Raw genomic sequence first — 27,243 nt, 5'->3', positions numbered from 1 at the left:
GCTCTCTGTGCGTACTATCACCCATAATCATGAGTAACCTTCAGTGTCTCGATGTGGCAGTTTCTGCTAGCGAGCAGCTCGAAAAAATGTTTCCTGAATACAAATAGAAGGCTGAGAAGTATATTCAGGTCCTCTATAATGAAAACAAGGTGTTAAAATTCAACGTTACTCACCTGATATTGGCTGAAAACGAAACCAACAAGCAGTCAAATTGTCTTGAATAAGATGTTGCTGTGCTTTGACTGGAGAGCTGGAGAGCTGGGTGAGCCAGTGAATGTGGATGGTCTTGTGAAGGTCGTAAAACATATGCGAGCGACCGCTGGGTCCTGGGTCCTGAGTATGAGGGCAGTGGTCATAGATAAAATTATCCACTGACAGCTAGAAAAGGCGCTGTAGGCGGGAAGTATATGCAAACGGCAGGTGAGTACCAAAATGCTGATCAGAAGCGAAAGCACACCCAGGAAGACGATGACTTTGGAGATGGTGAGGTTGAGGTGGTTGAAACAATTCTGGGTCGTGCACAAATGAATCTCCACATGCAGTCTGTGAGTTATGGATGATATCCAGGATACAAATGAAACAAACTTACACATAAAAAAGAAATGAATGCACACATTACCCCTAACATTTGGAACATTGTTTAACAAGTCGCCTTCCGGTGGTAACGACCTGTCAGTGAGTTTGGGAACACATGGTTCGTCGGTGCACTCACAGCTAGTTCTAGATTGGAATCATTCTTGCAATGTCTTCGTCGTGTGCGTGTACCCATCAGTCATGCTTGTGCACTCCGAGCAAGTAGTACATGGATTGGCACTAGAGTCCTTCTCTTCTATATCTCCTGATCAGTTTTCAGAATATGGTAGCACAATGTCTGCTCTCCATTGATCTCGAATTGTTGGCAATTCACAACGCTTGATGTTGACATGCATGTCGATCAGTGTGCAACTGCGCAGGGGACTTGGATGCGCTCTCGCAACCAACTTGATCATACGAGAGATATAAAATTATGTAACATTATTATTGCGTCTAAGAGTAGCCCAGCAAGGTCCTGAGCAAGGATCTGAGTAGAATCTAGCAAGGATCCAGAGGTCCTAGAGAGATTCTGCACCATGACGGACTGAGGAAGGATGGGTGTAGAATTTCTGACGAACCTCCAGATCCGTGGTAAATTCTCGAGTCACATAGTTTGGGTTTTTTTTTGCAGTGTAAGCCGAACAAACCACACGCAGCTCGAGTTTCGTTGAACCATGACCCACGTGAAAGTGGTTCCTAGCTGGCCCAGAAGAGAAGGCCAGAGACATTTGCAAGTTGTAGCTGGGGATCCGGAGTCCGGGACCAATCAATGCACGATCGGTTCCGCGGGCTGCGAGTTTCCCCAGTGGCGAGGGCTTAGCGCACAGATAAACACTCCACCTCGCAGAACCAGTGCTCAAGGAATCTATGGAACCATGCCTTCAGGTCTCAGCAATGCGGCAAGCTTCTGTCACCTGCATGGCGTAATGAAACGAAATGTGCTGCCACCACTATGCTGCAGGGCCCTGCTCCAACGTAATTCGGATTGTTACCGAATCACCAGGTAGTTTACATAGACCAGCTATGGCCAGTAAGGAGAATGAAGCCAGGCAGATACAAGATAGTATTAGTGTAGGCAATGCAAGTATGCGAATACAGACTATTGTTGGGTGGAAGTGATGAATACTTGGATATAACCTGAACAGTCGGGGTAATTAGTGCAGGTGTGCACACCGTGAAGTGTGCCGGCTATATCTCTCGAGCTGCAGTACGCAGTTCGTCCGCAGACTTTGCATACTATGGTGATCCGTCAGATTGTATCCCGCTTTCCCGTAATTGTTCGTACTCACCGCGTTACAGTACAGCCTTAGAGGTAGCAGGGTGCGTCTCAACAGGGCCCTGACATTGTTATCCAATTCCGTCCTTGTTCTCATGCGGTCAATTGCATCTTCCAACTCCCTATTGTCGTGGATGATTGGGGTCCACCAGTCTTCGACAACTTCCATGTCGCGGGCAATTGCTCTCATAGTCTCAACAGCACCGCACGCGAACTCTGACTTCATGTCATGAGTGCCCAGATTGACATGGATATAACTCACCATGAAGCTTTTTCGCATTTCCATTAAAGGCCCGAAACTTAGGCTTACGCAGATTGTGAACAACGTCGCCGATAGCCTGCAAAAAAAAAAAAAGGTCAATCGCTTCATGCGTAAATTGTAAGTGGCTTACAAAATCCATGCTTTCCCGTGCCTCTGCCCAGACATTTTGGGCCTGCACGGGAAGATCAGGAAAATCTTTCATACTTCGTTGCAGGTGCTGGATGCTGCCGGAGTCCAAAGTTAATTGCAATGTAGACCGCCGTTGCTGCACGAATTTAACACTGCTTTCTAATTCGTGGGCGAAGGTTAGGATCCGAGGGTTGAGATACGTTGAAACATTAGAAGCTTTCTTATACTTGACCTGCTTTAGGAGGGTGGCACACTGAGCGATACTTCCACGTTGAGGCGGTGGGCAAAGAAAGTTGCAATTCTCCGGTTCCGGCGAAGGACGTCTATCATTCCTAGCATCCTCTGGCTGCACCGAATCATATTCTGGAGGGGCACTATCACCGAAGTGAGGTTAATAGCCTTACGAGCATACAAACATGTGAATACTTACTCCACCACACCCCGTTTCAGATCGTCAAGCTGCTTGCGCAACCGTGCGACCTCCATCTCCGCTTTACTCTTCTCCACCATCATCTCTCTCCTCATCTCCGCCATTTCACGCATCATCTTTTCTTGCAATTCACATATTTCCTTTTTGTGCTTCTCCAAAAGCGCATTGATAACGCCGCGAAGCTCAGCACCCGCTGCGGTCTCCTCCAGAGGCTTCTGCTCTTCTACGAGCTCGCGAACAATTTGAACGGTTGTGGATTCCTTGCGTAGAAGGTAATCGATAATATTCGATGCAGATTGTGGTGTTCCATCATAACGTTCCAATACAGCACCCTTGTCCAGTAGCGGCTTGAAAAGATTATGCCCCGATCGCAATTCTTGTTCGCGTTGTTGTCCCTCTTCCGGTGTGACTTTGTCCCACATCGTCGTGATGATGGAAACGTTCTTCAGTGAATCCTCGCCACAAAGTTTGTGGAACATTCTAAGATTATTTTGCGACTTGCCTCCCATGCGAGTGTCAACGATCCGGTGCACATAAATCAGACCAGTAACTCTTGACATGGTTCCCCGATACCTAAAACAAAAATTATAGGGTGTCCGTGAGTGGACGGCTCTGAAAGATATTAAACTTACTCTTTCTCCAGGAAAGTCGCAATCATTTTGAGGACATCAGTATCAGTCAGTCCTTCACGGGAATCGTCGAAACCAGGAGTGTCCACCAGCTTGATTTTGACACCATCGTTGTTCACCCACTGGATGGGTTGAATCTCGCTCGTTTCAGACTCGAGGCTATGTCCAACATGGATACGACTGGACAATGCCGGCGGGACTGCGTTGCGGACAAACTAAAAATACCAAAAATTGCAGTCAGCCTCAACTGCATCGCTATTAGAATGTGGTAGGTCTTACTGAGGATTTCCCCGTTCCTGTGGGGCCCATAATGCTGTTCCAAAGTTCAGTCTCCATGGATGAAGCCTAAGATGCGAAGCTGGTACACTTACACGATCACTCGTTCATTAGCCATGGTAAAGCAATGTGATGATATAGTGACTTGGGTTGGGAGTTGATGGCCGGAAAGCACAGTTGTATATATATTGCATCTCTTATCAAGGGGTAGTGTCTTCCTCCGCTGGTATCGTGGAAATGACGCTACCTGACGCTACCTGCCAACCTGCAGGTTTGTGCGTGGCGAACGTTGAAGATAGGGTTACAGACAAAACTTCCGATATCAGCGCTCATTCGAATGATTAGCGCTTGGATGACACTAGCGTTCAAGCGCTCAAGCTTGGATGTCATCATGCTGTGGGTTTGTGTGTGCTTCGAAGATGTCCTTGCTTGTGATCAGATTCCGATCATTGCAGGAGATCGCCGAGATGAAGTTGACGCATGGCACACGCCACGATGTGCCAGTATAGGGTGATCAATCTCCACGCAATGTGCAGCGCGGCAAAGTTCTCCTTGCTTGGGCAACGTGTGCGGTCGAATATGTTTCCGTGCTATATAACCAATGGTCGTCGGCGACGACCTTTATACCCCGACCCTCAGACCTCCAGTTTATCATGTCAGTTAAAACAATTGCGTAAGTTGAAATGTGCGTTCGATTGCATTCGAGCTAACAGTCGGTACAGAGTTATGGGTCCCACTGGATCCGGAAAATCCACGGTAGGCATTCCAGCCTGAGGTGCTAAGGATACTCGTCAATAAACGCTGTTAAATTTTCAGTTTATTAACAGTTTTGTCCCGCCGGGATCGTCTAGTGTCATCCGGATCGGACATAGCCTACAGTCAGAGACGAGTAGGGTTCAGCCAATCGAGTTGGACAACGGCAATGGTATCAGGTTTAAACTCGTGGATACTCCTGGCTTTGACGACTCCCGAGAGGGGATTACCGATATCGACGTCCTATCCATGATCGCAACATTCCTAGTGTAAGAGTGTGACATAGTTTTGTTTTGCGTTCGCTGCTGACACGTTTGCATTAGGCAGGAGGAGAAGCGTTCCATGCTTGCTGGTCTCATCTACATGCATCGGATAAGCGATACCAGAATGGGAGGTACTGCGCGACAGAATCTCAGGATGTTTCACAAGATTTGTGGACAAGATTCTCTGAAGAATGTTGTCATCGTTACGACGATGTGGGACAAGGTTTCACCAGAAGATGGGAAGCGCCGCGAGGAAGAGTTACGGTCCAGTGAGACCCTATTCAAGCCCTTATTAGACGAGGGCGCTGCTATGTACCGCCACGATGGCACACCGGCATCTGCATCGGCTATCATCGATCACCTCCTATGCACACAGGAGCGTATGACCACTCAAATCGTTCATGAGCTCTTATACCAGCAAAGAACTCTAGAAGAGACTACAGCGGGAGCCGAGATCCAGAGTGAGCTCCGTGCTATCTTGCAGAAGCACACTGCAGAAATAAGGGGCTTGGAGGAGGAATTGAAATCAGCGACAACTGCCTTGACTAAAGATGAAATAGCTCTGCAGAAGAGGGACCTGGAGCTGTCAACGAACAAATTGAAACAGCAGCTTGAAGATCTGAAGCGTCGCTCTGGCACTAGTGACCAGTAGTGAGTTCAAGTTTTGTCCGTTCTCGATAAGAGCTGACAAAGTGATTTAGTTTTCTGCCGACCAGGAGCTCAAGTGCCAATTTTGGTCACCACCATCCAAGGGGAAACGAGTACGCATTTTTTTTTGCCAAAGGACATTATAACCGAAATAACCGAATTGTCCCAGAGTTTACGCCCCGCATGATTTTCGTGGCTGTCCTTGCTACTGGAACGATCCAATGTGGGGAAGGCCTCTACCGCCTGCAGTAGCCCCTCTTCTTGTTTCCCAAGCAGATTATATTACGAACTGTACCCAGCTCCTCCACTTGGCAGACCGCATCCCGAGTATCCGCAAGATGATGCCTACCCGCGATGATATAGTGAATTACACAAGCACTTGGACTTTGAGTTTCGCTAGCATCATAGGGAACAGTGTTGATAACGCACAGCATGGAATTGATAGCTTGGGGCAGTTGCGAAACCCACGTCATCTGCAGAACTTCGCGAGCCACTTTGCAGATACCACGAAGGATACTGAACGCAGTTGGAGAGACACACACATAACCATGGCAAAGGTAAGCTCTGCTACAACGTTCTGCGCATCCATATGCTGATACTTTGTTGGAAGAAATGCGGCGAGTACCGGGCCGCTCTACTCGCAGAGCAAAGAACTGTGCTAACCATGCTAGTGCCTGGTGGGAGGAAATACTTCAGTACAAGACGTCTATGTTCGGTTGAGTCGTATAGCTAACTAATTTAAACAGGTGTTCTGCAGGCGATTGTCGGAGTCATGAAGTTGGTGCTCGCGGAGATGAACTGTACAATTGAGTGGTGGACGAGCATTAGCGATCGAGTCCGAACGTGGGGCGACGTTACCCGTCAGCCGATATCAGGGCATGGCTTCAATGACTTTGTCAGGAGCGACTTGTCATCCGTCATCCGCGCTCTAGAGTCGTATTGTGGGGCGGTGAGTTCCAATTCGAGGGTTGTCGACAAACTTTGTAACTGACATTGCTAAACACCTAGTATCGAAATCTTTCCCAAGAGCTACGTGGGTCAATTCAAAGTATTGAGAAAGACCAAAGTTATTGTGAAGTAGATGAGATGCAAGCTGCTTCGCTCCCGACAACAAATCATCCGGTCATGGCTACATCTAGTCACTCAAAGCTGAGACGGCATTATTCCCCTCGCTCCCGGCCATCGCTCCCAGTCGGAAGGAAGGAACTACTTACAACTTCAGATTCGAGTCTTACTCTTTGAGCAATTCTTGTTGATTTGTTATTTATCGCCTGGCATGTGTAGTATACTATAAGCATGGTTGATATTAGTGTTGACTTCATCAATCACCCTAACAGAGGAGCGACGTGAGTAGGATAAAATGTGACACGCCTGCGAGTCTCGAATACGAGGCCACTGAACACATACTGACACACTAGTCGAACCGAAGTCCATACCGCCGAGAATGTATTAAGAAGAGCTACGGAGTATCAATGATGAGCGTGTCGGGAGGTATGTCATGACATTTGTGAACACAGCAGATCCACCTAGCATCCACATCAAATGCTTTGGTCTGCCCATCGAACGATTCATACATACTTGCAATGCTAAGCAAAGTACAGTCAGCACTTGTGGAGAAGTTGTAGTGCACAGGACGTACGAACTAAAGGCGAGACACTGCTGAAACGTTATGGTACGACGTCCAGACAACGAACAGTGGTCATGAAGACCCCACTGGTGGGCTACGTACGTTTGAGAAGTTGTGAGAGGGCAACGATCACGGTCCGTACGTGTGATACCGCGAGAGGGGCATGGTAGATAACTCGCCTGAACAACGATAGGAGTATAGAGTCGGCTACGGCAAAGTTAGAGACAGAGATCGTCATCGCAAAAAAAAAAAAATAGCCAGCCATGGCACGGGCTTACCAGGTGGTCGATGATGAGGGGAACATGGCAACGACGATGCACCAGGGGTAGTGCCTCGACTGAGTTGAATGGTACGTGAGCTCTTTAGCGGCGACTGGCAACTCTGATGAAATGATATCGTGTCTGGCAGGGCCACTACACCCCATTCCCCTCGCTGTCGCTGGTACTATATACTTCCGTTTCGGTCCCTCATCGTCAACGTTCCCATCCCATCTAGATCTAATGCCATAGCGTGACAATGGCATCGTCACCACGTTGCTCGAAGGCGACGAGTCACGACACCTTTCCCTGGGGTTAATAAAGACTTAGGATGATGTCAAGAGTGCACAGTTCCCGACATACATACTTAAAAAAACAAGTCCAAAAGAGCAGGCAAGTTGCTAAAAAAAATGCGTTCATTAGTATCCAGAATTATTTTCCATTTGCAGCTAAAAGGGCACGGTCGCAGCGGCGGTATAAGCAGAGGCAAAAGATGTCCAGGATGCCAGAGAAGCAAGGTTACGAGATGCCCGACTCGAGGTGGCGGCACAGTGGTAACAGATGCAACCCAGTACTGGCAACAGGTGCCCCATGGTTGGGTAGATACACATAACTGGTAAGAGACACCAGAGGTGGCGACGCAGGGGCAACAGAAATGTGGACAAGCCTCGAAGCAGCTTGTGAGCTGACGATGAGGACCTCTCGCGAAACCGTTGCTGAACCCGACAAGGTAAGTGCTGATTTCGGATTTCGGACACCTCTACTCTGCCTTACCAATCTATGTCGCCGTTTCTGGGGTGGACCTCTTGCGATACAGACACAGGTAAATGAGGTGAGTTAGCTGAATGCCTTATCATCTGTAACCTGTACTCAACCCTTGGTTAGGACTGGTGTATTACGCGTTTCGTCGTCATCCTCATCATGGCTGTCGTCGTAATGGGAACATCATGGTGTGGGTTGCGAAGCAATTCTGGTGATATCGGTTAACTCACTCAAACTTGCTAAGACGGAGTTATGCCGCTCCCGCCAGTAGAAAGGAAGGGACCACCTACGACTCCGGATTCGAGTGTTGGTTTACCATCCTGACGAGTCTTGTCCCGTGACCACATGTAACGCGACTCAGACACGCGTTTCAAACTCGATACGATGCCATCCAAAATATCAGTCAGGGGCATCCGCGCTATTCCTTCAGCCAAGAACGGAGACGATCACAGCGCTCAATCATTCAAATCAAGCAGATTGCAGGATACCGAGGACCAGGAGTTAGAGTACGTATCACGATTAACCCGAGACAGATGTTCTGCGACAGATCAGGTTGTACGCCAAGGCTGCCGCCGAGTTCAAAGGTGCATGCCAAGTTTTTCTCGTCAGAGTCCGATCTATTAACTCAGCTTGCGTAGTCTCCTGGCAGAAACATAAACAAGAAAGGGAGAATAAGGTTTTGCAAGCTGTGCGAACTGAGCTCAATGGATATGTTAGTGGTCTCACGAATGAATCTCCATTTCGCCAATCTGACCCCAGCACAGTTAAGTGGCAAACGCGCTGCGATGGAGGAAGTCACCGTTAAGATGTAAGTGCATATATGCGCATGAATTGTCATCGGGAGTCTAACTCGATAGGACCACACGTCAGCGAACAAGCCTATCAAAATTACCTTGCTCAAACCACAGTCATGGAAGACAAGATACGTGCTGTGATGGTAGCCATCGTTGAGAAACAACAGAAATTACTTGTGAGCGGTTACAGTCGCGTTTCATGTCGACTCACAGTCACTTGCGATCGTAGTCGTTGGCAGTCCAGAAACACCAGAAGGTTATAGAAGTCGGTCAAGATGTTGAAGCAGCCCAGACAGAAGCGTTGAGACATAGTCAAGACTGCGTGTAAAGGTGAGTGTCTCAGGAACTACCGATCAGAATTCGCCATAACACTTCATCATGCCAGATTACATCGCATTGGAAGATGTGCTGAGTGCAGAGCGTGACTGACCAGTTGTTTGGCATGCAAGTTGAGGTCATTCATGTCCGACTACGTCATGCACTCGTCCTGTACAAACGAACAGAATTTTTAACGCACCTACCTTGTAACGAAACGGTGCACTTTGGAGCTCCAACGAGAGTCATTATCAGTGGCATATATGTCAAGTCCCTGGACCATAATCGCGACGCCTGTACATGGATGCTATAAGGATGACAAGTGAATGAGGAGAACATGGTGTGGTAGCCATAGTGCGATCCCTAGTAGGTCTGTCTTTTTACTTCTGAGCAACCTTCTGTTGCTGTTGGCTCTTGATGACCTTCTTCACTATCTTGGCTTCCTCGACCAAAAATGCCCGCAGAATGCTTGAAGGCGAAGAATTGAGACCACAAAGAAGAACAGGCGGATCAAGTTACTCACCGAGATTTGACACAGTCACCACACCGCGAGCCACCGTATGCCCGTCGGACAGTCTTTATGCGTTTCGAGACGGTAGCGTATTGGCGCGGCCGGAGAGCAGGTACCTGTTACATCCGTACCGGAAGAAATCCAATCGTTCACAATTCAGCACATATAGGTGTGATTTTGACATACACCTGGGAGACCGATCCCGCAATCACCGCATTTGGGTTGTGTGGGGATCTTCTTGAGGTGGTGGTAAACGAGACGGCCACCGGGAGTCTTGACCACACGCCGGCGGTTGGAGGTGGTGTTGTAGGGCTGGCGTTTACGGAGGGTCACACGTTGGGCCATTTGATGATCTGAGTAACATCGAATTTAGTGTCCAAATTCCGGCCGTGAACGCTGGGACCTACAGTTTTTGTGTCTGCACAGTGCATTTCAGTCCAATCTGACGTGGTTGCAAGCATGCTCGGACGTACCTTGTGTCTTGAGGATCGTGAGCGACGGCGCCGAGGGTGGAACGGGGCAGGGCTGTGGCTGAGAGATATTGTACAGTACTTCGGCAGTTGCCGCTGCCATCCGTTACATAAGCAACTGGAGTGCCGAGATGGTCACGTGCGCCCGTAAGCTGTGGTGGGCATCGCGACACAGCCTCTCCATTATGGTGTCAGTGTATCAGCAGCCTCACTCCAGGGCGTTCTGACTAGGTGCATTAGCAAAGTCTCGTTTGACTCTCTAAACGAGACCTTCCTCGCCAAAATGAAGTTGCAAAAGTTCTTTGGTCGCGAAAAGTTGAAGCCAGCCAAGGTCACCCCGCTCGGTCGGGATCTTGAAGCGCCTGCCCAACCCATCATCGACGAGGCAAGTCATATCACAACATGTTCACCACGACAGCCCGCGTCATCTCCCGTATCTGATGAACAGGATGCTGTTGCCGCACATCACGGCAGCTTCCAGTCCGCAGTAGTACCACCATCAGCCCAGTTTCAATCTCGAGAACATCCACGTCTTGTTCCCCACCCGCCCGGCGAAGATCACTGGGAAGTCGTCCCACCAGGCGAAGAAGCTCCTCACGGAATGAATATACGTTCACATCAGCAGCATTTTCCCCCTCCAGTTATCCCATCGCGTTCGTCATCCCTCGGATCGCTGCCTCCCGGCGCTTCGCCTCCCATGCCGAACGCCGCGTCGTCAATACCTCGTTCTTCTTCTCCTTTTAGCGTCTCGTCTCACACGACGTCCATTCAACATCCGAATGTCCAACATCCTACTCGCAACTCACGTAACGACCAAAACATCGCACGCAAGAAATCTCCGGCTCCCGCCGCGTTGGGAATCCTCAGGGCGTTAGAACCTAGTCACCTGGACTCGCAGTCCAATTTTCATCAAGACTCTTCTGACGATCATCACCCGCCAAGCGAGCCCGTACGTGCGAAGGAGAAGAGAGGTTTCTGGGAGGGAATGTTGAAGGATCGGGAGAGTAAGGCAAAGGAAAGAGAAAGGGAAAGGGAGAGGGAGAGGGAGCGGACGAGAGACCGAGATCGGCGGGACGATGACGTCGGCGGTGCTGAGCTGACAAGAATGATTGGTACGTAACTATCACTATCGTTTAACCCAGCGTCGACTAAACGGAATTAACTTGGACCATTGAGGCTATCTCACTGCAACAGCATCTGAGGATTGGTCGATTGTGCTCGACGTCTGCGAGAGGGCGTCCGCTAGCGAAGCTAATGCCAAAGAGGCCGCAAAGGCTCTGAGACGGGAGTTTAAGCAAGTTAATTTCTTGATCGTATTTTTCGACGTTTTTATTAACCTTCGTGTCTTCCTTCTTTAGGTATGCGGAGCCAAAATCACAGCTGGCTGCAGCAAGAGTATGTACCATGTGGCCCATCGGACCCGTTAAAAGTTTTAATATCGCTTTATCTCATAGTTGTGGGCAATTATGCTTCGGAACGCTTCAGATGTTTTCCTTGCACAGATTTCTCAGAGGAAGTTCATAGAAAACTTGGAAGATGTCCTAACGTCCTCTCGAACCTCGCCAGTCGTTCGGGAACGATTGATGGAGGTATTGGCGGCGGCGGCCTACATATCATCGCGTACGTTACATGTCGGAGCTCGTGTCTATTGGCGTTGGAGACTCATTGTCTTCTTAGGATCTCAGCCGGCAGGTAAAGACAAGGAGAAAGAGAGAGATGGATTTCGTGGCTTATGGTGTCGTCTCAAGCCTGCGGATAAACCGGAGTGTGGAGTGCCATTTGATACGGATGATGCGATGTTCAGTCCTCCCGTCACCTCTCTGCGGAGGCCTAGTTCGCAGTACTCCCTCGAGACGCCTACTTTTGCACAGCAAACATTCGCCAGAGGAGTATCACCCACCCCTCCGCCAGTGGACCGAACTCCCGTATGTCACTCTACTTCTCTCAATATATAGCTAATCGTAAATGTACCAGCAGCCGCAGGGTCGCCGGCGTCATCGCGGCATAATTCCTCTGGAGGAGGATATGCAACGACTATTCCAGGAATGTAAAATAGCCCGCGGCAACGCCAACGTGTTGTCCGATGCCTTGGCATTTGCGAAACCGGAAGATCTTGAAGGAGAGCTCGTCCGTGTGAGTATGTTCGTTCCTCCGGCCAGCGTACTTCTGAAGAATCCCTTCCAGGAATTCATGGCGAAATGCCATTCGTCGCAAGAGTTGATCCATACGCAGATACCATGGGCAAGTTCGGGTGCAGAAAGGTCTCGAGCGGAAAGAGCCCTACAATCTGAGCATGGTCGATCAACACATGGTTCCCATCAAGATCTTCATGCGGGTCTAGACGAGCCCCCAAATGAACTTACCATAGAAGAAGAGTTGCTTGCAGCCCTTCTCGATGCTAACGAGGCACTTCTCGGGGCGTTGCGTATGTATGACGACCTCTCAAGGGTTGCTGTCGAAAGGGCAATGGAGGAGAGGAGCAAGCGGGAAGTAAGGATGAGCAGAAGGGTTAGTCGACTTGTTTTCTTTTGTACTAATTCAGGATTGGCTAACGGCTGCGAAGCAATTTGACGAGCAGCTCGGTGAACCTCCCGGAGGGCACAGCGGGCCGCCAAGAACTGCATCGCCGCCGCTTCCTTCCCCTCCAACGTCACCACGTCAGCAATTTGAAGTGCCCATAGTCGTACCCTCCCCCAATCACCCATTACCACGGATACCACCGAGTTTGATGAACTTAATGCCCAACACCCCTTCACTAGCTCAGATTACTTCACAGCATTACCATTCGCAGTCCACGACACCAACGCTACTAGCGCCGCCTCACCCCCTTGGACCCCGTTCGCCCTCGCAACCTCAAACTCACTCTCGCACGCCTTCTCCGGATCGGATGCAACGATTCTCGAGGAATAATTCCCCCGAGAGTAGGAAAGATTCATTACCTGAAGGAGTGGAACGGATGCATATCGAGGACGACGAATCTGCTAGTGAAGAAGTTCATACTCCCATACGTCCCAGCGAGAAGGCACTCGGAAAACGGCGGGTTATTTATGAGTCCGATGGTAAGCTCAATTCAAACCTTTTTTTTACGTGCTGGTAACATGCGCCACAAGCGTACGATACGTGCGACCAATACAGTGACAAGAACCCTACATCGTCCTTTCGAGATTCGGTATTGGATTCTGACTCGGATGAGGTGGCATATATGCCACGGCGTCCTCCGGTACGGTATGTTTATGATGCGGCAGCGGAGCGTACGGCACAGCAACTCAAAGAAGGTCGCGTCCTTGTCAATGGAGTTCATTAGCTGGCTCTTGATGCAAACTCCTTCGATCGTAGAAGTTCATGTTCAGGTGTCGGACGTCTTGTAATTTGCTGTACAGTAGTATGTAACTTTGCATAGCTTGTCACTTGGTGTTCTTTTCTTTCTTTTTTTGGTGTTTGAAGCAGGCACGTTTGTTTGGACATGTGTGTGTCGGTGCTGTACCACACATTAACGGCCTGCCTGCTCACTCTGGGTGTACACCTGTGCACACACTACCACTCCGCATACTGCTAAGATGGCGACAGAGAAGAAAGACAACGCTGATTCGGATTTGTATGGAGGTGAGGATGCCTCTGGTTTGCTTGAACACTCTCCGGAACCTTTTCCGTAGACCTATATGATGACGGGTTCACCATCCCGTTGGACGACGACGACGAAGCATCGAATGAACCTTTCGAACTCATGCTACCGGAAGATGACCAGACGCTTTCCGAGTCTTCGACAAAGCCACAGTCAACAGACAGCACATCCCTTCCCGCGAAGCCTTCATCCACGTCAGATTCAGCCAGTCTGTCGTACTCAGCGCAGGTCGCGAAGCAATTCTCCGCGTACCACCAGACGCCGAGTCAGGAGCGACAACAACGACCTGCTCTTCCTGTGCCTGTGCCTGTATCTGCACCCGGACCATCTGCTATTGCTACGCATGAAACTGACCGTTCTCGAACTGACCGGCCAATACGGCCGTCGGAGATGAAGGACGAAGGGTGAGCAAGTTTACCTCGCTTCTTTTTATATGATAACGGCTAGTACGGAGCATTGGCTCGTATTGGTATTGTTGGGCAAACCAACTACACACGTCCGGTGGATTTGTCCGGAAGAATACCTGTTGTATTTTGCCCATGCTAGTATCTCGACCTTGGTGAACGTATGACACTATACCGTACACATGCTCCCCCTTTCAATTGCGGTTCTACTGACTTGTTATACCTGTCGAACTGATCCACCGCTTTTTTTCTCCTGCTATGACTCTTTATACACACTCTTACTGGAACCCTCTCCTGCTCCTTAATTGGCTACTCTCTGGTCGCTAATCACTTATGTGTCGCTTTGACGATATCACTCTGGACACCACACCGACACAACCTACTTCACCTCACTGCACTCCTACTCTTACTACGTCGTTCTTGCCTACGCAATTTCCCCTCGGTTAGCAAAATGTTCATCGGAGGACTTAGCTGGGACACTACAGATGGTATACGTTTTACCCGTATAGATTTTTTTTCCCACTGGACTAACAACCTTTTTGCCTCTGATGACATCCCCTGTCCGAGTAGAAGGTCTGAAAAAGTATTTTTCACAGTTTGGCAAGGTGATTATACGATGCGTTTTTTGTCAAGCGCTTGTTTCTCCGTATGAAGAGCGAAAGACTAACACTTGTTCCTTGCTGAGGTGGATGCTTGCACAATTATGCGTGACCCTGATGGAAGGTCACGGGGATTTGCATTCCTAACGTTTGAGGAGCCTGAATCTGTAAATGCCGTCCTTGCGCGGGAGCACACATTGGACGGAAAGACAGTCAGTTGAATCGTGTTCCATGTCTGTATCAACGGTTGACAGTCATCTTTTTGCAGATCGACCCTAAGCGGGCGATACCACGGGAAGAGCATTTGAGAAATACGCGGTATTTTGTGGGCGGTCTCTCGCACGCTACGACCGCAGATTCTATGCGTGACTTTTTCTCTGCTTACGGAAAAGTCGTCGATGCCACTGTTATGGTCGACCGCGAGACCGGTCGATCCAAAGGCTTTGGATTCGTGACGTTTGAAGATTCGAGTAATCAAGAGCGATTTGTTGGTAAACTAGGACTTGTCCTGGATGATAAAGAGGTTGGAAATATCCTATATTTTCCGTGGTGTATGCGGGAACCTGACCGTCTGGACTGTTTCTGCTAGATTGAAGTGAAGATGGCTCAACCCCGGAGCCAGCGCGATCAAGCGCGAAACGCGACAAGCCGCGATGGTTACGGTGACCAAGAAGCGCGTAATTCAGCTGTGACACCCATGACGTTCAACCCGCAGCAGGCTGCGAACCCAGCGGCGTCGATGATGTATCAACGCATGATGAGCCAGATACCCATGGCCAATGGCGGGGCTGGATCCGTGGGGATGATGAACCCGATGATGATGGGTATGGGTATGGGAGGCATGAACATGGGTGCAACGGGTATGGGGATGGGGATGAACAGCTTTGGTGCCATGGGTTTGGGCGGATTGGGGATGATGGGAGGTGGGGTGAACCCGATGATGGCGATGAATCCCATGGGCATGCGTATGGGAATGAGCGCGCCGATGGCTATGGGTATGATGCAGCCTGGTGCAGCTGGGGGAATGGGCATGGGCAATGTCGGTATGAGAATGAGGCAGGGCATGAGTATGGGTATGGGGGACATGATGGGTATGAACGGAAGTGCAGGAGCGATGTCGATGAGTTCTGGGCCAGGTCCCTCCAGAATGCCGAATCGCGTGCGGCACACTTTTCACCCATATGCTCGGTAGGGCGGCGAAATGAAGCGCCTTTTATGGGCTGCTCGCTTCGTTATTCTGTACTATATCCTGGCTTAGTTCTGTGATATCTGGCTGCTGTATATCATGGCTAATTATTTGTTCCACTGGAGAAATTACTTGGGAATAGACTGTTGGGATTCACGTAAACGTGATACACATGCCTAAATACAAAATATATGTCCGACTCGACAAGCAAGTGCGGCCCCCCACCTGATCCTCTTAGTAACCTTGAAGCTCTTTCACAACGTACCGACAGCTCTGGTCAGTGAACTGATTGCGCAGTTATTCCTGTGAGCAATACAGCGTCTTGTAGTGGTCGATCCTCGGACCAGTACTGAAATTAATGCCACAGGTATGCGATTACTTAACGTGCAAGCTGTCGTTGACAGGGACCGCGACATTCGGACTGGGAGAAAAGTCAACCTCCAAACCAACGTCCTGGAAGACCTTGACGATACGTGCACAGATTATGCCATACTATCCCATCGCTGGCTCGGAAGAGAAGTCAACTACAAGGAACTCGTCGGACTGCCTACCATGGCAAATGAAGAGCAGGAGCAAGTCAGGTTGTGTAAAGGCTACCTGAAGATTCTCGAAAGTTGCGAGCAAGCTTTGAAGGACGGCTATTCATGGTTGTGGGTTGACACGTGCTGTATCGACAAGGGTAGCAGTGCAGAATTATCCGAAGCGATCAATTCGATGTATCGATGTTACGAAAACTCGAGGAAGTGCTACGTGTACCTCTATGACGTCGATGGCCAACGTTTCCCGACTATGCCAGACGATACCAACTATCCCAGCTCAAACGGCTGGCCGGAGTGGTTCTCACGCGGTTGGACACTCCAGGAGCTGATAGCTCCGAAAGACGTTCAGTTCTTCAATCAGCATTGGGTGTTTGTGGGCGACAAAATAACCTTGGTCTCTGTTCTGCGCGACATTACTCGAGTCCCGGAGGATATATTGATGGGCCGTCTATCCCCGAGTCGGGTTTGCGTAGCCCAACTCATGTCGTGGGCCGCTGATCGGAAGACGACCCGAGTCGAGGATCGGGCATATTCTTTGTTGGGGCTTTTTGGCGTGAACATGCCAATGTTGTACGGGGAGGGAAGGAAAGCCTTTCAGCGGCTACAATTGGAAATCCTCCGGATATCCAACGACCACAGTATCTTCGCATGGGATTATAGAGGGACAATTCGGCGGCCTGGAGTCGTCTTGGCTGATGATCCAAGCTACTTTCGGGATTGTCATGACATCGACGTGGTGGAACCGGAGGAGTTTATCAAGCTTTTCAAGCGGCATATTCAAAGCAAGCTAGGGATCCAGTGGGTCAATCCTGTGCAATGGGGCAGACTTTCCCGGTTATTGTTGCGTGACCATGCTCGTGCACGACAACTTCGCACATTCTCTGTTACCAACGGGGGCATTGATATATGCCTGCCACTCACACCTTACCGTGACTCTCCGTCTGTGTACAGGGCCACCTTGGCGTGCACGCGTAACGGATGTCCGGTGACCATTGATTTGGCATCCTACGGGTCAGATTATTACAAATCTTTTGGCGCATCAGATGTTCTCGAAGCAGTTCCAGAATTCAGGCAACTTCATCTCGCCTATTATTGGAACCGGACGTATCGCCATCTCACACTCGATGATTGGTTTATGTCTTGCTATGGCTTTGCTCGCTGTGGTGCTTTTCCCTATAATATCGTCAACAATTCCGTTGGCGTGTTCTCGCACACGAATGATCTCGTTATCCTTGTCTATGCCAACGACAATGCGCGAGCTCGATTTGCAGTTGGGTTTGGGTACTACTTTGATCAACAATGGGTGCACGTTGTTTGTGATGATACAGGCGATTGTCAATCACGTTGGGAGGACTATGCGAAGGAAGTCTACGAACAGTTGTGGAGCGCGCGCAAAGAACACGCTGGTAATATGCCGGAGGTCTCCAAACGATTCTGGTCCACCCCTAAACGTGAACCCAAGTATTACATCAAGCATGCACACTTACCACGGTCTATCTGGGCTGCAAAGGTTGTTTGGGACGGATGCACAGTAGGCAATACCACGCTCACCGTTGACGTCGACCAATGCACTGGTTGCTGTTATGGGCCCCTCGAATGGAAGAATACTGCAGTCAGTTCTTCTGTTGTTTAATGCTTCTTTCTCATTATGTAGTTTCGGGGACTGACTAGTTTTGTCTCCACAGAACGATAGACACTACCTGCCCATGCCTGGACTCATGAAAGTATATACTTGTGATTATGAGCACCGGCTATCCCTTGGTGGAGTTAATGTAGGATTTCTGGAATGTGGTACGAAGCAGATCAAAGTGAGCATCAATATGTCTGCTGCAGTTCTCTTTTATATGATGGAAACAGCTCGGTGACTATGGTGACTGGAATCACCCGAGCAAAAGTTTTGAGCCTTGCGGTAACATCTCTGACAACCTCGGCGCCTATTCAATGGATTCCGCCAATTCCCAGATGGTCTCGGCTACGAATAAGGATGATGACCATCTTGACACCGTGATAACTTCCGTTGTCGAGGGCTGCCCCCTACTTTTGTTCAAACCGACCAGCCTCTCCATTCCAGGCAGTCGAGAATTTGTTTCGCTGCTGAAACGTTTATCGATGTCCCTCACAGAGAAGTACCTAGTAACAGCTGTTGTATCATGCTCAGCTCACCGCAAGCTCTCTCACCGGAGCGCATTGGGGCAGATAAAAGAGTTTGAGATGGAGGTGAGGACGAGAGAGAACGGACGGGCGGAGATGTGTCAGTCACATGACCAGCAAAGCTTTAAGAGTGGTGAGTATTCTGTGCCCTATGGCTGCCCATTATTCGACCTTCGTTTCAGGCCTTTTGTATAGTATTGCCCAGCCTCAGGTATGGCGTCGAGACAGCCTGGATAAACAGAAAAGGAAGCAGTTGAAAGAAATTCGGTAAAGTAGCATGCGATAGCCACGGCACTATGGAGCGGTTCATGATTTCTCCATGATTTAGAGAACAATTCTACGTCCTAGTGAAGTTGGTGCGCCCCGCCTTTAGCTCTTGGTGACCTTCGTTGATTGCGCTATCTGCAGCGCTCACCTATCATGATCATCAACGGAGGCCGCCTAGCAGTAAGTAAAGATCTCTTGCGGGCTTCTCATAAACGCATGTTGGGTAGGCTAGGGAGCAGGATAGCAATGCTACGAAAGATGCAGCAAGGTTCTTTTCGAATTTGTTCGGTGTTGAGTACCTGGAAAGATATGTGCGTCTTTACCTCTTCTCAGATGCTCCACTGCTTACTAGCATTGAACGCTAGATTGGTGATATCACCTTCTTCAAAAGGCTTGCGTCGTTCCCCAAATCTAAGCGAGGGGTTGGGCCCCCTTCAGCAGCAGCGAGTGGTGAGATCTACGTGCTAAACGCTACTGGTGTCCGCAGGTAGTTCATACTACTTCGCCAGGTTCCGACAACTCACGAGGATGCCAAGACTTGTTTCCGGACCAGCCTTTCACGGAACCCAACTGCCTACCAGATGCCTGGAAAGAACGCAGGACAGCACAGGATCCGCGCATTTTCTTGGCTGTGGTGGAGAATCTGCTGAAGATTATCCAAAAGTGCGGCAGGTGGGAGCTCAAATCATCCGATGCGCGAGAAATAGAGTCGGAGGTGAAATCGATTTCAGAGACCTTCGGCTTGGAGGTCAGGGGCCTGTAGTGTCAAGCCGTTTGTGTCAGTGCTAACGCTCGCGGCAAACAGGTGCTCGAGATCTTACGGGCTTTCTACATCGATGCATTAAACCGCCGTATTTTGTTGTGTGCGCTTTCGTTCCAGTCCCTTAATCACTTTAGACTTTGTGGCATCATTTTTTAGAGGGAAAACAAGGCAAGATGACAGAGAAAACAAGACAAGACGCGAAGTTGATTGTGACAGGTAAGCACCACATGTTAAACCCGACAGTCTCCCGTTCTATTTCGAGCCACACAAGTGTTCATTCAAAGTTAAAACAAATTATGACCCTGCAAGAAACGCTTGATGCGGCAGGCGATGAGGATGAACAACGGGCGCTGGAAGAAGATACAACAGGAGTGGTGAGGCCAATATCACTTCTTCTGAGCAGATAGAGCGAATGTTTTAGATGCTATGGGTGTTTTGGGCGGGAATTCATCGGGAAGTGAAATACGTACCAGAAAAGGTACGCCCCCTACGGCTGACCTCACGAACATTACTTGACAACAATCAGATCGTCTACCATGTTGTAGAAAACGACGGTGTGACCGATGGTGAAGCAGGCAGGCAACACGGGGTACGCGGCCCTACACGTACCACAAATGAGGACCAACTAAACTTGCGCACTATCACTAGAGTCTGTGCGATATTGCAGAGATATTCCGAAAAGCACTCTCCAAACCTGTCAACGATGATCAAGCTCACTTGCGACGGTGGGTGCTACGACTTATCGTATGGTATCAGTTTCAACGCTGACTGTACCTCTGCCGCTGGATCAGGATCATGGCCGATGCCGAAGCGGGTGTGTTGAAATACGAATTACTCCGTTCCGCGTGCGTTGCACTGCCCTCGGGGAGGCGAAGCGATGTACTGCTTCCCCAAGAAGTCAAGGCTGCAAATACAGCAGGAGAACATGACCAGCAGTCGGACAACACAAATGCCTCTATAACTGAGGTCCCCGCGGACAGTGCTTGATGACCTGGGTTTCGTTAAGGGTCCTTGTAAGCATATGCTTACTACTTCCTGCTCTGACATACAGATATCTAGTTCTGGTTGATTGCTCTTGTCCTGTCTCTGTGCCGGATGTGCAATCATTTATATACTTAACATGTTGACACATCCCGTATTCGTGCCTCATCTTTCTTTCCCTTCTTACTTGTCCTACATTTTGTGTTTACGCTTAATCCATGCCCATGTGTCTATCTATGTTCTGTCTCAGTTCATTCTTAAGTGTTCTCACCCCAGTATGTGGTGAGTTCCAGTTCTACGTGTTCCAATCGTTAGCTGTATGAAAAGAATGCGATGGAATGTGTTCGACTTGGGGCTCGTACTTGTATGGCTGAGGAGACTGGATTCTCCGTGTGCTTCGTGCCCCCGAAACTGAGAAAAGTCACCTCAGCCCTCTATTTTCGTTATCTACAGTCGAGGCATATTTACGCCGCTTGTGGTTACAAGATATCGGTAATGAATTAATGGATTGAGAATGTACTAGGAAGGTGAGTCTACTAATACGTAGTGAGCTTCAAGACAGCCATCTTCGCATTTTTGCAATTGATCTCAAAATGTCGTCTGGATTCTCAGCAGCTAAGTAGTCTGCTCGCCCCTCCTCGTCTCCCATCGAAGCATACGTTCTCCAACGTTCTAAATCTCCCTCTTCCACACCGAGGGCACGAATGATAGTAGACAGGTAGCCTAAGTCCGCCGCGAGTTGGGCAGAGCCAGCGGAAGTCAAAACCCTGATTTGTGGCAGGATATTCCGCGTCAAGTGTGCCAGCATGGTCCTTCCAAGAGACGAGAGCCATGCAGATGTGACAGCCTCCGGGGAGTGGAGCTGCTCCGCTTGAAGTGCGCTCGAGTCGCCCCCCTCAGGACCGGGGCTGAGGCCGTCCCCCATAGCCAAGGCTCCTATCTCAAATCCGAGCGCATCGTCCTCTGCGTAGACCTCAAATAATCTCGGAAGGTTGAGTAACCCGTCACCAACACGTTGGATAGTTTCGCTAGGGCTCAAAGAGAATGCCGGAACATTAACACCTGCGAATCCTGGCACAGGTTCTTGGCGCGAGGCAGACCAGAGTGATAGTGAAGAGTAGGCATTGAGATGTACGAAAAGGGGGGAGAGGAGAACACGCTGTAAGGTACGCTGGTTTGCACGAGCAAAGGATGTGAGAGCGGAATGACTTGAAGGTAGCAAAATAGAAGCCGCAGCTGAGGTCCCTGAGGACTGCGGTTGCAGGACCCGAGAGAAGAGGTCCCTCAATTCCACGGAGTTTAAGGTAGACTGGGCGAGTAATATGCCTTCTCCTTTCGTCACCCCCGGAGTGTACAGCCCGTTCACTACAGTATGGAACGCCACAGCCACTTGATTCAGGGCCCCTCGGAGGCGTGTCTCGAATACTCCAAGACGTTCTTTGACGGCCCGTGCTGTAGCAAGAAGATGTAATGCACGCTGGATATGCGCCCAGTCTTGAGACGTATAATCCAAATCGGCAAACTCTTCGTCCTCAGCCCCGTTATACGAGAGAGCGCTGGTGTTTGTTTCAGAGCTCGCGTTCCCCCAGTCGATGACACAATTTGTCCACGCGTCCACAAACGCGCATACATAGCCATCAAGTGCGCGTACGAGCCCGACAGACGCGTACCCGTGGGTGAAGGTCATGCATCTGTCGATACTCTCTTCCGCAGCGCTGAACACGTCCACAGCGCGTTCACGCATCGCTCGAGCAGCGCGATCACCGTCCACTGCGCCCTGTAACTTGACTACGGGTGGGCCGAGTGCTTCGTCGAGAAGTCGTCTCTCAAGGGTACCGAAGTCAACCTGAAAATCAAGGAAAGGCTGGAAGAGGCATTGGTCCCACTCCATGGCGTCGACTACACTGATTCCACTGGAACCACTTTGTTGTTTCGCTGAGCCAGAGACACTACTTGTTGACCGCCACGACATGGACATGCGCATGGAGCGCCGCCGGGAGAGTTTACCCTCACCTGAAGATGATGGGGATGTGACGGACATCACAGACGGAGAGGACACGCGTAGTTTCTCCAAGATCCTTTCCGTCCCCTTGGCGAATTCCTCCGTAACCTGAAACAGTTTCACCATGTCCTTCAAGGCAGAGGCGCTACCATTACCGTGGAAAAGCGCAGCGAAACGTTGACCTGGTGAAGGTGTGAGAGCCGTGAGCGTGTTGTGGATAAGGAACGCTAGAGTAGACTCTGGATCAGGAAAGATGGCTGGAATAGTGTGGCGTTCTCCATTAAGCATGGAGAAGAACAAAGAAAGGAACGTTGGATAGAACGAAGATAGCTTTTCTGGGATTTGCTGCTGCTGTGGAGTTCCGGTGGGCGCAGATTCACCGTCCAAGATTATCTGGTTCCACGCTTCCATTATAGGGGTGCGTCGTGTTCCGTAGTAGTAGTTCCGGAACTCACTTTCGCGCTCAATGTCAACGAATATGGCGTAAAGAGATTTGCACAACTCCACATCGTTGGTTGTGATGGCTCGCACTAGATCAGGTGAAATGGCAGCCTCGAGCTGGTTGGCAAGAGACGTCAGTAGAGCGCGGCGAGGTTCCTGCGTCGTTCCTGGGGTACCTGCGGCTGGGCGAGACACTGACATTAATTTGGCTGATGCCGATAGCCTGGATGCGGCGCGAGCATATGATTTTTCTGCCAGGAGAGTCGTAACCTCTGCTTCGAGTGCGCCCCACGACTCAGCTTCGCGAAGGACATCTCGGGCGGCTTCCATGCGGGTTCTTATTGTATCTAGATACTGTAATCTCTCTAGGACCTGGGACGTCGCGTCAAAGTGACCCTGAGTAGTTGCAGAGGCGTTGGATGATGGAATCGATTGCGCCAGGACGCTCTTGAGTGCGAGTGCACCATCACGGGTGAAATGAAGGTCATATACTAGGCGGGGGGTTGCGCGAGAAATCTCGTCTATGGTGTTCTCGAGAGCAGAGGATGTGGACTGAGCTGCGATAGATGTTGCAGTCAAGAGCTCATCGAGGGAGGGTCCATTGGTAGCTGCTTCCTGTCCAGAGGAATCTAAGACGGTGTTCAGCCATGTCAAGACGTCCGGTGAGCTGTCAAGCTGTTCGATGACCGACGCTGGTGAAATCCCCGTCGAAGACTCCATACTATGACCACTGCAAGCCATCGAGGGCACACTTGGGGTTGCCTGACATGTCCTCCGTCATGCGCTACTCGGACTACCACATCAGTTCGGATATGGTGTAACGGCTAACATTGCCGCCTCTCATGTTCAACGCGGCAGCTCGGGGTTCGATTCCCCGTATCCGAGTAATCTTTTTTTTTTACTTGAACATGTGGGCAGTCAACGTGTTCACCGTTGCAAACTTACCATCACCACCTACACAGTTTGTCCACCCCACGCCTTAGGGCTGCGGTCATCACTGGGTGCACTACTGTAACTTATTTTCTCTACAGAAAGTTGCACGAGGCTTGGAAGGCAATCATCGCCACAGCACCAAGTTCCAGCCCCGCCATCGGCATTCTGGCGGTATCCATTCTATATGGTTGCCATCAGAGAAATTTATCATTGACGGCGTTCATGTTGGTTGAGTCCATCCAACCGTGAATTTCAAGGTGAGCGGCGTCGGTAATTATTTATGAGCCCCATAAGCCGTACTGGAACTGTCACAGGCTAACCGTTCCACCGCCCCAACCAAGTGGTAACCGTGTCCCTTTTCAGGTTAATCGCTCGTTTCGCATTCCAATGTTCCGCCCACAAGCGGCTGTACAGCTTGGCTGGCAGGGCGGTCGCCACGTGTTTGACCAAGCTCAGCACCTGCCTTTTGTATACAGCATGGCCAGGGGACTTTAAAGCCAGAATTCAGCTTGGCCTCCGTTAGTGGCAGCCACAGAAATTCTACACCTGCCATCACTGTTCACACTGAGACCTTCTATGTGGGAACCTAAAACGCGGTGGCGATCCCCTCACTCACTCTGCATGCGTTGTTGCGTTTCGAATTCAATCGTCCCTTCCAGTGCAGTGGGAAGAAAAGGCAAACGGGCTCCGATTGTCGCAACAGGTAATGTGTGTCCGTGAAACAGCATGCAGTCAACACAACGAACTAAAACACGTGAACAGCGAGAACAGTATAGCACAGATCCAAGAAGCCAAGAAGAACATTTTCTACTCTCCACGATAAGTGCCTCCACCCTCCAAATCACCGAGAATATTTATGAAAGCGGAAGAGAAAAACGAAAGGCATCCGCGCCCAAATATCAGTTCCCAGTGTTCCTGCACTGATTAAAGTGGGTGTTGCGCAAATTAGCGCGGGCGAATTCCATCCCACAGTTGTAGCACGCGTACTTCCACGCAATGTGCTTCTGCTGGATGTGCACAAACACATTTGTGACTTGGACAAACTCCCTGCAGCCATCCCAGCGACACTTCATTACTCGGCTATCCCCAGTCGTGATGCCGTGACGCTCGCGCAAATGGTTAGGAAACTGTTGTCCTGGGATATCAGTTCTGCAGCTCGTGGTATTATCCACCCATTGACATGTGTGGAGCCGGTGCTCTGGGGAACTGGCAATCCTGATGAGCATAAAAGCGTCCTAGAAATGGTGAGGTGTGCAGTCAGATCAACTGGCGCATCGTGAGTTCGTGACACTTGCTTCGTCCGTGAAGTCCTGGTTGAATTTGTCGCTATTGGAGTATGCAGCATTGTTAGACATGGTGGTTGCGTAGAAAGGGGTGAGTAGCTCAATGGAGGACTCCTACCCTCCCCTCCCTCTTTATACGAGTCTCCATGACCTCCTAGCGAGACAGACTTCCCTAGTAGCGCGTGGTATCCTTGTTTTGTGACCTGTGCACAGGATGGCCAGCCAAAACAGCGAGGCCGTTGGCCAGACATCAGGATGGTGGTCCGTGTATAACATTGCGGCGTAATATCAATATCCCCTCATGCGGACGATCTCTTGTACACTGAGCGTCTGCACGGGTCCAGTGTTTACATCGAAGACCGCATTTCGTCGACATTTCAGAACGTGGAACCCCTGAGTTGGCTGAGTAGCACCGCAGTTGGCCAACGAAATGGCCCGCTGAGTTTGAGGCATTACTAAAATTTCCCAACCACGGTCCGTGGTATGGCATCTTGCCGGTTATTCGGTTCGACGTTAATCGACGTATTTTCCAGACCAGTAACCTTTTTCCGCTGTCATTATCATGTACGCATACACATTCAAAGCCCTGCTACCCCACTTCATGTCCTATACAACAACACACAACAATTCAAATAACAAGGTTGATGATGGGACATGCACGACTCAAATAAATGACTCGAATGTAATGTGACAACATGACGGACGCTTCTAGTGTGCGTCAGCGATAAGCCAGGCAAAACGATCTTAAGTGATTACCGACATACGTACCTTCAAGAAGACCCTTTAGGTGCTTCCTTGTAGGAGATCACCTGTTCCTCACCCATAGCAGAAACGACCGTAACAAGCAACTCTTTGCCCTCTTCGAAAGCAGCTTGGATGTCCTTTCCCATATTACTATCGGGGACATTGACGTCGTCCTTGGAATTGTTGTCTTGGTCCATAAGGCTCAAAAATGAACCATCAATGTTCATCTGCAAGAACTTAACAAGGACGGCAGACGTGGGACGAAATTATCCTTACAACTTGGTACTCCTTGCGCACTACGTTAGGGACGTCCATATTATGGGTGGAGGGACAGATATCTTCCTATTTGGCGTAGAAATTAGTTTCACTAGCATTGGTCACCAAAGAGGCCACGTGCCAATTTTTTGCCAGTGAAGATCTGACAAGATGCGTTAGAGAACAAAGTGCAAGTACATCAAGATAGTGGCCATGCATCGACAAAAATACACATACATCGATGCCGACAAGGTGAACCTTGGCGTGTCCGTGTTTTCCTGTCTTGGAGGTGGACATCTCGACGATTTTGCACGGGCGGCCTAATTCACGCTCATGAGAAAAGTGTTTCGACCAAGTCTGGCCTGATAAGTGAAAAGCGCACCCTTTATGACGACGTGGCCGTTTTTACGCAGCGCGGAGCATTGCATGGGGTAAGTGGCCGAGGCGCCAGCGCTTGCCTACGGAATGGCATCGAGATAGTGATCAGATGGTGATCGCAATGAATAGCTAGTGTATCTGACCGCCTCAAAAGTCTGGTTGTGCTGCTCATCGTCAGACATCGTCAAGGGCAGAGACAGATAGGGTGGGTAGTCTAAGTTGGTCTACACGGGTAGGAAAATAGAGGAGACGAAAGAAGATGGAAAATAGAAAGAGAAGGGCGTTTGACGGGAGCGATTTGTTTGATCACACAACACACCATCTACGAAAAAAATCTCATCGCGATTGTCATTTCAAGCTCCGCTCCGACTTGCGGAGCTATCCAATTCGATGCTACGCAATTCACAAGGGATTTATAGGCTTCGTGTCGTCAGAGAATTCTTCCTCGAATCTAGGAGACCTCTTTAACTTCGGGGTGGTGACTTGAGTTATTTCATAGATCCACAGACGTCGATGCTATCAGTAATAGGCACAGCAGCGAGACAACCCGTCCTTAGAAGTTAGGGACAGCAAAATGCCGTTGGCCAGCTGCACAGTAGAATCGTCCCATAACGTCTGGTTCGAGATTAGTGCTCCGTGGAGACTCCTCAGGGGAAGCCTTAGGCTTGCTGGACAATGCAGCACTAATACGCCGGCAGACCATCCAATCATGGATCATCC

General features: G+C 49.8%; 13 protein-coding genes and 1 non-coding gene across 14 annotated transcripts; 9 read left to right on the top strand and 5 right to left on the bottom strand.

Annotated features, from left to right (window-relative positions):
* Nucleotides 1-2,666: 2,666 nt before the first annotated feature.
* Nucleotides 2,667-3,635, bottom strand: F5J12DRAFT_726660 (uncharacterized protein; the record flags this gene model as incomplete). The annotated part of the gene is made up of 3 exons (XM_051741742.1): nucleotides 2,667-3,243; nucleotides 3,303-3,514; nucleotides 3,579-3,635. 3 exons carry the CDS (start codon nucleotides 3,633-3,635, stop codon nucleotides 2,667-2,669), a joined length of 846 nt encoding a protein of 281 aa, XP_051595908.1.
* Nucleotides 3,636-4,154: 519 nt separating this feature from the next.
* Nucleotides 4,155-5,243, top strand: F5J12DRAFT_726716 (P-loop containing nucleoside triphosphate hydrolase protein; the record flags this gene model as incomplete). Its single annotated transcript, XM_051741743.1, has 3 exons — nucleotides 4,155-4,331; nucleotides 4,392-4,597; nucleotides 4,652-5,243. 3 exons carry the CDS (start codon nucleotides 4,155-4,157, stop codon nucleotides 5,241-5,243), a joined length of 975 nt encoding a protein of 324 aa, XP_051595907.1.
* Nucleotides 5,244-5,355: 112 nt separating this feature from the next.
* F5J12DRAFT_858624 (uncharacterized protein) lies at nucleotides 5,356-6,508 on the top strand. The gene is made up of 4 exons (XM_051746775.1): nucleotides 5,356-5,796; nucleotides 5,850-5,934; nucleotides 5,986-6,188; nucleotides 6,248-6,508. Exons 1-4 carry the CDS (start codon nucleotides 5,461-5,463, stop codon nucleotides 6,479-6,481), a joined length of 858 nt encoding a protein of 285 aa, XP_051595906.1. The 5' UTR covers nucleotides 5,356-5,460; the 3' UTR covers nucleotides 6,482-6,508.
* An 81-nt stretch (nucleotides 6,509-6,589) lies between these two features.
* F5J12DRAFT_428597 (uncharacterized protein) lies at nucleotides 6,590-7,900 on the bottom strand. Its single transcript, XM_051739383.1, has 5 exons — nucleotides 7,898-7,900; nucleotides 7,491-7,839; nucleotides 7,145-7,432; nucleotides 6,879-7,073; nucleotides 6,590-6,825 (listed from the first exon to the last, which is right to left on the bottom strand). The coding sequence occupies exons 2-5, from the start codon at nucleotides 7,541-7,543 to the stop codon at nucleotides 6,699-6,701; spliced, it is 663 nt and encodes a 220-aa protein (XP_051595905.1). The 5' UTR covers nucleotides 7,544-7,839; nucleotides 7,898-7,900; the 3' UTR covers nucleotides 6,590-6,698.
* On the top strand, nucleotides 7,779-9,007 carry F5J12DRAFT_785980 (uncharacterized protein; the record flags this gene model as incomplete). Its single annotated transcript, XM_051743340.1, has 9 exons — nucleotides 7,779-7,853; nucleotides 7,941-7,955; nucleotides 8,009-8,075; nucleotides 8,289-8,391; nucleotides 8,438-8,469; nucleotides 8,524-8,597; nucleotides 8,650-8,693; nucleotides 8,756-8,855; nucleotides 8,909-9,007. 9 exons carry the CDS (start codon nucleotides 7,779-7,781, stop codon nucleotides 9,005-9,007), a joined length of 609 nt encoding a protein of 202 aa, XP_051595904.1.
* Nucleotides 9,008-9,374: 367 nt separating this feature from the next.
* Nucleotides 9,375-9,850, bottom strand: F5J12DRAFT_785979 (ribosomal protein L34Ae; the record flags this gene model as incomplete). Its single annotated transcript, XM_051743339.1, has 3 exons — nucleotides 9,375-9,462; nucleotides 9,518-9,621; nucleotides 9,692-9,850. 3 exons carry the CDS (start codon nucleotides 9,848-9,850, stop codon nucleotides 9,375-9,377), a joined length of 351 nt encoding a protein of 116 aa, XP_051595903.1.
* An 831-nt stretch (nucleotides 9,851-10,681) lies between these two features.
* On the top strand, nucleotides 10,682-13,537 carry F5J12DRAFT_963352 (uncharacterized protein; the record flags this gene model as incomplete). The annotated part of the gene is made up of 9 exons (XM_051749967.1): nucleotides 10,682-11,087; nucleotides 11,152-11,273; nucleotides 11,344-11,370; nucleotides 11,430-11,595; nucleotides 11,653-11,900; nucleotides 11,950-12,108; nucleotides 12,160-12,483; nucleotides 12,518-13,034; nucleotides 13,086-13,537. Coding segments are annotated over 9 exons (2,163 nt in total), but the record flags the coding sequence as incomplete, so codon positions are not given.
* Nucleotides 13,401-15,942, top strand: F5J12DRAFT_858596 (hnRNP A1-gamma isoform). Its single transcript, XM_051746774.1, has 7 exons — nucleotides 13,401-13,578; nucleotides 13,629-14,001; nucleotides 14,449-14,489; nucleotides 14,572-14,606; nucleotides 14,687-14,812; nucleotides 14,869-15,123; nucleotides 15,190-15,942. Exons 1-7 carry the CDS (start codon nucleotides 13,533-13,535, stop codon nucleotides 15,790-15,792), a joined length of 1,479 nt encoding a protein of 492 aa, XP_051595901.1. The 5' UTR covers nucleotides 13,401-13,532; the 3' UTR covers nucleotides 15,793-15,942.
* Nucleotides 15,943-16,005: 63 nt separating this feature from the next.
* On the top strand, nucleotides 16,006-18,465 carry F5J12DRAFT_428416 (uncharacterized protein). The gene is made up of 2 exons (XM_051739382.1): nucleotides 16,006-17,937; nucleotides 18,011-18,465. The coding sequence occupies exons 1-2, from the start codon at nucleotides 16,156-16,158 to the stop codon at nucleotides 18,188-18,190; spliced, it is 1,962 nt and encodes a 653-aa protein (XP_051595900.1). The 5' UTR covers nucleotides 16,006-16,155; the 3' UTR covers nucleotides 18,191-18,465.
* A 260-nt stretch (nucleotides 18,466-18,725) lies between these two features.
* F5J12DRAFT_858594 (uncharacterized protein) lies at nucleotides 18,726-19,811 on the top strand. The gene is made up of 7 exons (XM_051746773.1): nucleotides 18,726-18,828; nucleotides 18,885-18,923; nucleotides 18,971-19,054; nucleotides 19,109-19,193; nucleotides 19,253-19,491; nucleotides 19,549-19,722; nucleotides 19,791-19,811. The coding sequence occupies exons 2-6, from the start codon at nucleotides 18,897-18,899 to the stop codon at nucleotides 19,660-19,662; spliced, it is 549 nt and encodes a 182-aa protein (XP_051595899.1). The 5' UTR covers nucleotides 18,726-18,828; nucleotides 18,885-18,896; the 3' UTR covers nucleotides 19,663-19,722; nucleotides 19,791-19,811.
* F5J12DRAFT_428322 (uncharacterized protein) lies at nucleotides 19,585-20,599 on the top strand. Its single transcript, XM_051739381.1, has 6 exons — nucleotides 19,585-19,722; nucleotides 19,778-19,880; nucleotides 19,928-19,984; nucleotides 20,033-20,095; nucleotides 20,155-20,231; nucleotides 20,298-20,599. The coding sequence occupies exons 2-6, from the start codon at nucleotides 19,803-19,805 to the stop codon at nucleotides 20,491-20,493; spliced, it is 471 nt and encodes a 156-aa protein (XP_051595898.1). The 5' UTR covers nucleotides 19,585-19,722; nucleotides 19,778-19,802; the 3' UTR covers nucleotides 20,494-20,599.
* A 313-nt stretch (nucleotides 20,600-20,912) lies between these two features.
* F5J12DRAFT_858573 (oligomeric Golgi complex subunit 7) lies at nucleotides 20,913-23,649 on the bottom strand. Its single transcript, XM_051746772.1, has one exon. The coding sequence runs from the start codon at nucleotides 23,258-23,260 to the stop codon at nucleotides 21,041-21,043; it is 2,220 nt and encodes a 739-aa protein (XP_051595897.1). The 5' UTR covers nucleotides 23,261-23,649; the 3' UTR covers nucleotides 20,913-21,040.
* An 87-nt stretch (nucleotides 23,650-23,736) lies between these two features.
* On the top strand, nucleotides 23,737-23,815 carry F5J12DRAFT_t187. Its single transcript has one exon. It is a non-coding gene; the product is annotated as a tRNA-Glu (tRNA).
* Nucleotides 23,816-25,615: 1,800 nt separating this feature from the next.
* F5J12DRAFT_427894 (initiation factor 5a) lies at nucleotides 25,616-26,899 on the bottom strand. Its single transcript, XM_051739379.1, has 7 exons — nucleotides 26,667-26,899; nucleotides 26,528-26,603; nucleotides 26,383-26,465; nucleotides 26,288-26,308; nucleotides 26,167-26,232; nucleotides 25,915-26,117; nucleotides 25,616-25,854 (listed from the first exon to the last, which is right to left on the bottom strand). Exons 1-6 carry the CDS (start codon nucleotides 26,703-26,705, stop codon nucleotides 25,917-25,919), a joined length of 486 nt encoding a protein of 161 aa, XP_051595896.1. The 5' UTR covers nucleotides 26,706-26,899; the 3' UTR covers nucleotides 25,616-25,854; nucleotides 25,915-25,916.
* Between the last annotated feature and the right edge of the window lie 344 nt (nucleotides 26,900-27,243).

Source organism: Pisolithus orientalis (genome assembly GCF_024613125.1).
Source record: "Pisolithus orientalis strain OTSU chromosome Unknown F5J12scaffold_46, whole genome shotgun sequence".
NCBI classification, from domain to species: domain Eukaryota; kingdom Fungi; phylum Basidiomycota; class Agaricomycetes; order Boletales; family Pisolithaceae; genus Pisolithus; species Pisolithus orientalis.
The sequence above is the reverse complement of the archived record's forward strand: the minus strand, read 5'-3'. Positions and strand labels throughout refer to the sequence as shown.